Here is a 10,665-nt window from a genome sequence, read left to right on the forward strand (position 1 = left end):
CTCCGGAGGGTGAAACTCCACCCCCGGCACGTGGCCCCGCCCCGGAGGGTGGAAGCCCCCCCCGGTATGTGGCCCCACCCCCGGAGGGTGGAAGCTCCACCCCCGGCATGCGGCCCCGCCCTGGAGGGTGGAAGCTCCACCCCTGGCATGTGGCCCCGCCCCCGGAGGGTGGAAGCTCCACCCCCGGCTTCGGCCCCCCAGTCGCCTGAGGGACAGCAACCCGGCGCCCGGCCCAAAAAGGTTGCCTACCCCGAGCTAGAGCAATGTTTCCCAAGAAGTGACCTCTAGAAGAGTTGGATTACAAGTCTCACCATCCCCAGCACACATACCTAGGGTTACCAGATTGGGAGGGTGGCTTTACAGTATATATGGCGTATGTGTGGCTTGTTTGCTGAATTTCTTTAGATTTTACAGGTTTGTTCTAAAAATTATTAAGTTGATTTATGTCCTGCCATATCTTAGTACAGTATTGCCACATTTTCAAAATAGCAATTAGAGACAGTCAAAATTCACAACATGCAGGGCTGACAAACCAGAAGTAGCTATTAAGTAGTTTGTGTTCTACATACCAAAGGAAAGTGTTGATTTCACTTTGCTTAGCCATGTCTTTCCCTGTAAAACTAATTTCATAAATGAAATGATGCACACATTTCTGCCTTTATGAAGTCCCACCCACCCCCAATTACAGGACTTTTTGGATCTCCTTCAGTCTAAATAGGGGAAAAAACCTTTCTAACCCTTAAATAGGGGATATCCCTCATAATAAGGGACACTGGTCAGTCCTATAAAGGGCAAACTTTCCAGTCTTCAAATAAGGGAATTTCTAATAATAAGGGACACCTGCCTAGCCTAGCCTAACCTAAAACTTTAGGGGTAATAACAGGAATAACCACTCCCTACACACAGGGGCACATAAAGAACAATATAAATAAAATATTAATTCCATCAAGGCTTTCCAATATTGTTTACTTTATTTTAAGAACTATATTTTTGAAAGGCACACGTTTAGTAGAAGTCCTATTGAACTCATTGAGACTTAATTTTGAGCATATGCATGTACATCTGTGCTGTATATTTAGACTAATGTATGTAAAGCAGTTGTGCTTTTTTAAAAATTAAAACTGTAGAATGCTGTCTTCAATATATCCATGCACTGCTCTTCCAGTATTTCTGTCAGAGGGCTGGACAACTTAAACACATCCGGGTGCCAATTTTCTGTCTCTGGGAGCTACATGAAAAAAGATTATCTAGGCAACATACATGAATTGCAGCCTTATGTCCACTTATGCCTGTTTACTGCGAAGTAAGCCACACTCTCCTTACTGGGGTCCAAATAAATCCACACAGTACAGTGGGCTGTTGGTATCTTCTGAAATGTAGGTTGAGGACCTTGTATGGATACCAAAATCTGTGGATGCTTAAATCTCATTAAATTTCATTATATACAATAGTGTAGTAAAACGGTGTCCATTGTATAAAATGACAAAAACAAGATTTGCTTTTTGGAATTAAAAAAAACAACACATATTTTCAGCATCCATGGATACAGAGGGCCAAAGGCATGACTGCAACCTTAAAGGGAAAAGTGCTTACTTTAGAGATTTAGGGTAGTACAACTCAAAGTGGCATATCCTGGACTGGTGCCAGTCTAGGCTTGCCATATCCTGCCTGGGGGCGGGACTTTCCCGGTTTGGGGCGGGTCCACACGGTCCCGTCCCGGTTTGGCCCCACCCCCGGGACGCCCCCCCAGCGAGGCCCTGGAGGCGGCTCCGTGGCAGCGGAGTCCTCCAAGGCTTCTCTGGGCCTTGGGGGATGCTGTCTCCCAGGCTCCAGCGAGGCCCTGGAGGCGGCTCCGCGGCAGCGGAGTCCTCCAAGGCTTCTCTGGGGCTTGGGGGACGCTGTCTCCCAGGCTCCAGCGAGGCCCTGGAGGCGGCTCCTCGGCAGCAGAGTCCTCCAACGCTTCTCTGGGGCTTGGGGGACGCTGTCTCCCAGGCTCCAGCGAGGCCCTGGAGGCGGCTCCGCGGCAGCAGAGTCCTCCAAGGCTTCTCTGGGGCTTGGGGGACGCTGTCTCCCAGGCTCCAGCGAGGCCCTGGAGGCGGCTCTGTGGCAGCAGAGTCCTCCAAGGCTTCTCTGGGGCTTGGGAGACGCTGTCTCCCAGGCCCCAGCCAGGCCTTGGGCAAAAATGGAGCCCAGTCGGGGGAGGGGGGGAAGCCTCCCTGAGGGGAGAATTTCTTCTCCGCCTGGGTTCTGTCCTTGCTGAGAACGGAGCCCAGGCGGAGAAGGAATCCTCCCTTCAGCAAGGATTCTTTTCCCCCTGGGCTCCGTTGGCAAAAACGGAGAACAGGAGGAAAAGAAAGCCTCTCTGAGGGGAGAATTCCTTCTCCGCCTGGGCTCTGTCCTTGCTGAGAATGGAGCCCAGGCGGAGAAGGAATCCTCCCCTCAGCGAGGCTCTTTTTCAAATGTAGGACCAAAAAAAAAAAAAGTCCAACATTTGAAAATTTTGTCCTACATTTGTCCCGGTTTGGAGGTCCTGACTAATGGCAACCCTATGCCAGTCCCTGGTGAACTGCACAGAAAATCTATTTGTGCCAACAACAAGCACATTTATGCTACTGGTCCCTGGTTCATGGGGGGCGGGGGGCGCGGATCCCCATCAGAATCCATGATACAAAAAAGCCTTAGTAAGCTTGGATCTAGGGCAAGCCCAGTTCAGCTTCACAGGGGCATGCAACCCCAAAATTGTTTCTGTATTCTACAATGCCACACTACCAACTACCCTTTTTTACCAAGAAAGGAAAGGAAAAAGAAAAGTAAATTGTGATTAATTCACTAACACCAGTTTTTCAAAACCAGAACCAGACTTCAAAACAGTTCCAGTTTTGTTTTTCTCCATTTTTTGGGGGGGGAGGGGGGGCATTTCTAGCAATCTGTGTGGCTCCCACGGGATTCAAAGGACAGAAAAATGGAACTACTGTATTTTCTGGCGAATAAGACTACTTTTTAACCCAGGAAAATCTTTTCAAAAGTCGGGGGTCGTCTTATACGCCGTCTTATAGGACAGGTGCCGAAACTTCTGAGCCGGACTGGAGAATCTGCGGTTGCCACATATGGTGGAGGGAGCTCAAAAATGGCTGCGGCCACTTCCCCACCGTATGTGACGATCGTATGAAAGCAGCTACCACTTTGATAGTCTTGGAGACAGGAAAGGCTGGGCAGGCAGGGAGAGCTGACCAATCCAAGCAGGCTTTGTATACAAGAAATTTTCCTGCTAAGTACTTGCATGTCATTTGAATTAAAATTACCATGTTGAAATCAAATCTGATGTTTTTTTTAATTTTTATTTGGTGTGCGTTGGAAGAGGGGTAGTCTTATACTGTGTGTATATCCCAAACTCTATATTTTAACTGGAAAAGTTGGGGGTCATCTTAGACGCCCAGTCGTCTTATACGCTGGAAAATACGGTACCAGTATTGAGCATCCTTGATCTAGCTACTTCTGTTCAGTCCTAGATGTGGAATATAGCATCTTCCAGTGGGCTCTGGAACTGGGTATTCACTCACCTTCCAAGCCCCCAGGGTTAGGTTTGCCTTAGGGTTGCCACAAGTCAGAAATGACTTGAAGGCACACAACAAGCAAACAAAATCAGTGTGAAAGGTCCTTAAGAGGAGGACAAATCATATTTAGCAACACACCCTACACAGCAGAACTAGAACTATTATATATACTTGTACAAGTCTAAAGATTTTAGGGGGGAAATTGACCCAAAAAAACTGAGTCAATTTATCCACAAGTCAATGTAAGTACTGTATTTTAACACTTATAAAAAAGGAACCAGTCCCTGGTGAAAGGCAAGAGTGTAATCTGTCCTAGAAGCACTGAGCCCCTCTTTATTCTCTCATCCATCCAGCCTTTAATATGAACGCAAACAGTTATGCCTACTGGAATTTGGTAAATTCTTTGGCATTGCTTTCCTTTGCTTCATCTTTTGGATTCTTTGATACATGCCCATAATTTTTACCCTCAACTTATCCACAGATCATATCAAAATCCATAATGCTCGCACCAAAACCTGCCCTCGACTTATACATGAGATTGACTTATAATAATAAAATAATAATAAATTTTTTATTTTTATACCGCCCTTCCATAGATCAGGGCGGTTCACAGCAAATATCAATAAAACAATTAAGAATACATAAAAACACCCCTCTCTCATTGACCCCTCCCCCCTGGTAAAAAGCCACCACAGCGGCAAGATAGTCCTCCGCAGTTCTGGGGAGCTTCTTCCCAGGTGACATGGGGGGGGGCAGCGGCAGAAGTAGTCCTCCACCAGCTCTCAGGCAGTCCCCGATGTTGCTGGGTCTGCCTGATGGCTCCCTCTGAGGCCGAGATGACAGTTGAAGAGGGAGGGGCCTCTTCCTTCAGGCAGTCCCCGATGTTGCTGGGTCTGCCTGATGGCTCCCTCTGAGGCCGAGATGACAGTTGAAGAGGGAGGGGCCTCTTCCTTCAGGCAGTCCCCGATGTTGCTGGGTCTGCCTGATGGCTCCCTCTGAGGCCGAGATGACAGTTGAAGAGGGAGGGGCCTCTTCCTTCAGGCAGTCCCCAATGTTGCTGGGTCTGCCTGATGGCTCCCTCTGAGGCCGAGATGACAGTTGAAGAGGGAGGGGCCTCTTCCTTCAGGCAGTCCAAGATGTTGCTGGGTCTGCCTGATGGCTCCCTCTGAGGCCGAGATGACAGTTGAAGAGGGAGGGGCCTCTTCCTTCAGGCAGACCTTGATGTTGCTGGGTCTGCCTGATGGCTCCCTCTGAGGCCCATCAAGTATTATAATCAAGTATATACGGTACTCCAAACTCTGTCCCACAGGACCAAAAACAGAGGAGCCACTGGACTGCTCCATTAGTCCTCTTGAGGGCTCAGTCCTTACAGGGAGCTCCAGTCCTGCCATTAGGTAATAGCAGTGGCACCCTCCCCTATCGGATTTCCCAGGTTCCTTGCTATTTCCCTGCTCCTGGAAGACAGAGCTGTGTGTGCCACATAGTATGTTCTGTTCCATTTAACCTGTCTGCTGCCTTCAGGCCTGGCTCAGTTGCCCTCTACCGTTGCCAGTGTTGACATAAGGCTCAAAGTATCAGTCCAGTCAACTTCTACGTGTGGAAGGAAGAAGGGCCATCTTGTCTTTTGCCTCCAGGTGTCACCTTAGGAAGCCCTGATGGTTCAGTGGTTAAGTGACGGTCCTCCAACCACAAGGTTGTGAGATCGATCCCAGGCAGGGCTCCAAGGCTTAGAGAAGTGGTCCCCAAACGGTGGCCTTTAAGACATTTTGGACTTCAGCTCCCAGAATCCTCAACCATGTTGGCCAATACTTTGGGATTGTGGGAATCGAAGTCCAAAAGCCCTTAAAGAGCACAGCTTGGGGACCACTGACTTAGTGCTCACTGATAAGCAGTATAGAAAGGTACAGTGCGCCCATGTCATACGCGCGCATACCATACACAGATTTCAGTTTATGCTGAAAGCCGTGCATCAGAAAAGTAGTGGTGCATGCACCCATGGCCACACCATGCCGTGTGCACAAGCCCCATTGTTTTCATTCACATAATTTCCCTTATGCGGAGGGGTCCGGAATAGATCCCTCGCATAAGGGAAGAGAGGGCTGTACATGTTTTTGCTATTTCCTGGAATTCAAAGAAGGACCACATTTTACCAAAAGGACTTCTGCATCTTTCTTTCTTAGTGCATTCTTGAAAAGCCAAATCAGATACAATGGCAAGGAGAGAATAGCTGACATAACACAGTCATTCCTCCTCATTTGCAGGTTTGACTTTTGTGGATTTGATTATTCACAGATTGTATTGGTATGTTCTCTCTAGGAATCTCTAGGTCCTCCAGTGCAACTCTATGGTCAACATTAACCAAATGTTGCACTGGAAGACCTAGAGAGGTGTTCTCTCAGGTGAAAACATTGTTTTTGTTATTTGTGGGGTTTGTTTTTACTTTCACAGGGGTCCTGTGCCCCTAACGCCAGTGAATATGGAGGGCCAACTGTGTATGTGTGCATGCCTTCAAGTCACCTGCCAGCTTACGGTGACCCCATGAATTGTGTAGGGTTTGGAAGGTGCAGCTCACTCAAAAAGACCAGGAATGCTAGGAAAGGCGGAAGGAAGTAGAAAGAAAGGAGAACCACAGGTCAGACGGATGGACTCATTCAAGGAGGCCACAGGCAGGATCCTACAGGATTTGAGCAGAGTGGTGGAGAGGGGGGCTTGGAGATGTATTAATTGTATTTTAAAGGGGGTGGGGTGGGATTGTGGGATATGGAATGTATTTTTATTGGAATGTATATTTTAATGTTGTAAACCTCCCCGGTTGCATTGTGCAGAGGGGCAGGATAATAATAATAATTATCCAGAGTCACAGTAAGTTGAGGCCAACTGGAGGGCAGCTAGCAACCAAGTCCAAGGTGGCTTTGGCAGTTCCTTCCTCTGAAATACAGCCCACAGTACCTGGGATGTGTTGGCGGTCACCCCTACAAGTACTAACCAGGGCTGACTCTGCTTAGCTTCCAAGGTGGGAACCATGTGCCTTTATTTAGGCCCTGGCTGAGAGGATACAGCTGCTTCCAGTATGACCATTGGGAAGAGCATGGAAGGGGGGGGGGGGGGATGGGAAAGCAGAAAGAGAGCCAAACTTGGAGAGGAAACTCAGAGGAGAGAGAGGTTTTCTTTTACAAACATCCTCCTGCGAGAAGGGAAGAAAAGTTAACGGTTCTTCGTGGAGATGGAGGGAAAAGATGCCAGCAGGATCAAAGTCCCCCCAAAGTAACTTTTCTAAGTCCTGAGGCTTCTCCCTTCCTCCGCCCTTGAAACCAGCCAACAAACGGAGCCCAAAATAAAGAGGTCTTTTCTACAACTCCCCCAGCCTTTCTTTTCTAGAGGGAGGGTTCTCTACTTACCCATGGCGAGGCTGGCAGAGAGGAGGAGGGCAGAGCTGAGTGCAAAAGTTCCCAATCCAGAGCAGAGCCACACCAGGGGGGCTGACTAGGATCCCTCCGGGAAGCCCAGCAGCAACAGCTCAGTCCTCCATCGTTGAAAGGAAAGGAGAGGAGGCGCCTCCCGCATTCCAGCCCCTGGAGCTCCACTCCGATCCCTGCCCTGGGAGGAGCTGATGGGGAACTCGCATCCGGCTGCATCCACACTGGAGAAATAACCCGGTTTGGCAGCGCTTTAACTCTTTTCTGGCTCAAGGCTATGGAATTCTGGGAAGGGTAGTTTGTTGCTGCACCGGGGCCAATAGATAGATATCAGATTGATTGATTGATTGATTGATTGTGTGTTGGCAAGAATTGTTTAGAGATGTTGATGTTCACAACTAGCCTTCACTCTGAGCTCCATTATTTGGCAGCAAAGGAAGCATCTATATCTATATCTATCTATGATTCCTTTGCTACCAATATATCTATCTGTATTATCTATAGATATAGTATATCATCTTATATAAATATATAACCATCTATATAGCTACAATATGTAGATAAATCTAGAATTATAGACAGATGTATCTAATATAGATACAATCTATAATCATGTAGCTACAGTATATAGATAAAATCTACCATTACATAGATGGATCTAATAGAGATACAATCTATAATCAGCTATGTAGATGAAATCAAAAATCATATAGATGATTAGATCTGTATAGCTATATAGATGGTGATTGTCTATATATCTAGCTCTGATTCCTTTGCTACGATTGTCTATATATCTTTTATATACGTACTGTATATAATCTATAATCATATATAGATATATAGATATAATCTATAATCAGCTATATAGCTACAGTATATAGATTAAATCTATGATAGATAGAACTATAGATATGATCTATATTCATCTATATAACTATATAGGTGTAATCTATAATATATATATATATATATATAGAGAGAGAGAGAGAGAGAGAGAGATGATTATAGGTTATATCTATACATCTATAGAGATCTATAGAGATAGATATAATGATAGTTTATATAGATTATAGATTAGATCTCTATCTATCTACCTACCTAACTACCTATCTGTCGGAGTATAGATTATATAGAGAGAGGATTATAGATTATATCATCTATCTATCTGTGGTTATTTTGTTTAAAAGAAGGAGGTAGATCTGGGGGGGGGGGACCTTTTCTGACCCAGGCCATAGAGTTGTGTACTGAGCTCCGCTCTGGGCCCCACAACCAACTCCAACCCCCAGAATTCCATAGCCTTGAGCCAGACAACAAGTTAAAGCGCTGCCAAACTGGGTTATCTCTCCAGTGTGGATGCAGCCCTAGTCCAACACTCAGACCACTCTGCCACGCTGCCTCTGGGTTTGATGCTAGTGCTGTGGAATTTTAAGAACTTGGAATGTTGTGAGCTATTTCTAGCCTTCTCTTTCAGAAAATCCCAGAGCATGGAGTCGGGGCAGTTAAAGCGGGGTTAAACCAGGTTAGTTCTGCAGTGCGTATGCAGCCTGGCCAGAGCCTGAAGTAGTTCGCACCGGAATCCCGAAACCTTCGCCTTCTCTTCCTCCTCCTCCTCCTCCAGCTTCTCCGTCCGCAGCTGCCACGTTGCTCCAGCCCTGCCTCCAGCCAGGGAAGCTCTGCCATAAAAACAAGGGTTTGTCCAGGATGCTGGTGAGGAGGAGAAATGCCCCAGGAGGATGTGCTCCTCCGCATGATGCATCCAGCTGTGCCACCCTTGCCCTCTCCTTTAGTGTGAAGGCTGAAGGCAGCGTGGGGCAGTGGTTGGAGGGACTCTGAAGACCAGGCTTCCAAATCCCTGCTCAGCCATGGAAACCCACCAGTGCAGCGGTCCCCAAACTGTGCCCTTTAAGAGCTTTTGGACTTCAGCTTCCAGAAGCCTCAGACATGTGGGCCAATAGCCTGAGATTCTGGGAGCTGAAGTCAAAACCCCCTCAGGGAGCACAGTTTGGAGACCACTGCACCAGGGGATGCTTTAGCTGTGTGTTCCTACCTGGCAAGGGGTTAGACAAAGGTCCAACACACACTGCAGAAATCATTCACTCTTGAGACCGCTTTCACTGCCCTGTCTCAGTGCTAGGGAATCCTGGGAATTGTAGTTTATTCTGTCACCAGAGCTCTCTCTGACAGATGTCTCACAAAACAACAACAACAACAAAAACCCTACAGATCTCCAAATTCCCTAGCATTGAGCCAGAGCAGTTAAAGCAGTCTCAAACTGGATTATTTCTGCAGTGTGTTTTGGACCCTAGGGTGGCCCCCATATAGAATCACAGAGTTGGAAGAGACCCCAAGGGCCATCCAGTCCAACCCCCTGCCATGCAGGAACTCACAATCAAAGCATCCCCAACAGGTCCCTTCCAACTCTGACTATTGCCACACTACAGAATTGATGCAGCTTGACACCATTTTATCTGTCCTGGCTCCACTGTATGGAATCCTGGGGATTTGTTGTTTGTTTGGCATCAGAGCTATCTGACAGAGACGGCTAAATATCTCACAGAATTACAAATCCCAGAATTCATACCACTAGCATGAGACCCACTGGGTGACCTTGGGTCAGTCACACTCTCTTAGCCTCACAGGGAAGCAAAGGCACCCCCCTCCCTGTAAACAGATATTGCAGAGAGAGAGAGAGAGAGAGGGAGATCAGGATTGGGTCCTCACAAATCAGAGCTTGAAGGCACAAGTGTCGGGTTTGGAAAAAAAGTAGATTCTAGTCCACTTTCTTTCCACTTCTTTTTCATTTATCAATCTTAAAATCGTCTTTTAAGTTTCTTGCTTTTAATTTCCTCTTTTCATTTCCCATAGGGATAGGTTTACCCTTAGATCACCATAAGTTGGAAAATGTTTTTTGTGCTCTGGGATTGTGAGGGTGTATCCACACTGCAGAAATAAAGCAGTCTGAAACCACTTTAACTGCCATGATTCTACCCTAAGATTTGTAGTTTGGTGAAGGACCAGAGTTCTCTAACAGATCAAGCTGAATACCTCACCAAACTACAAATCCCAGGACTCTGTGGGATAGAATCATAGCAGTTAAAAGTGTCAAACTGCTTTATTTCAGTTGCACAGCCAGAGAAGGAGCAGCTTCTAACTCACTGCGGATTGCCATTGTAAGTAAGCTGGTAGGACTTTGCTTTGCCAGTGCTTCAGTAGGATCTTGGCAAAAATCCCATGCGATCAAGTGTGTTTAGGGTGATATGCTGGTGACATTTTTAAGTGTTATGGGAGTTACCTTTTCCCTTATCAATTCCATGGCTTTGGGAGAAAGTTAAGGGAATTAACCTTTGGCTGTTTTGAGTGCCATGTTATCAGCCTAAACTAATGTATCTGCACCACTTTTTCTCCCCTAGTGAGCACTCTCCGTTCTTTTTCAGGTCTAGGCAGTCAAAAAAAACCAACAACCTTTAAGCCTCTCTTGGCTGCTATATCTCAAGGATGCCTTCTATCTAGTAAAACGGATACTCTTGTGAGGGCAGATTAGTAAGGATTAGTCAATATAGCTTTGTATCTTTGAGAGCCAGCAGGGTGTAGTAGTTTGAATGCTGGACTCCAACTCTGGAGGTCAGAGTTTGAATCTCCACTTGACCATGGAAACCCACTGGCTGACCTTGGACAAGTCACATGCTCTCAGCCTC

General features: G+C 46.8%; 1 protein-coding gene across 1 annotated transcript in view; it reads right to left on the reverse strand.

Moving 5' to 3' along the window:
- The window catches only part of SLC2A10 (solute carrier family 2 member 10), a 30,866-nt gene extending 23,727 nt beyond the window's left edge, over positions 1 to 7,139 (reverse strand). Inside the window, exon 1 of the mRNA XM_089518505.1 lies at positions 6,953 to 7,139. Coding sequence (XP_089374631.1) covers positions 6,953 to 6,956 — 4 coding nt within the window. The 5' untranslated portion in view covers positions 6,957 to 7,139. The remainder of the gene's footprint in view (positions 1 to 6,952) is intronic.
- Positions 7,140 to 10,665: the final 3,526 nt, after the last annotated feature.

The sequence above is a fragment of the Sceloporus occidentalis genome, unplaced genomic scaffold, assembly GCF_023333645.1.
Source record: "Sceloporus occidentalis isolate IW3139 unplaced genomic scaffold, rSceOcc1.0.p SCAF_3, whole genome shotgun sequence".
NCBI classification, from domain to species: Eukaryota; Metazoa; Chordata; class Lepidosauria; order Squamata; family Phrynosomatidae; genus Sceloporus; species Sceloporus occidentalis.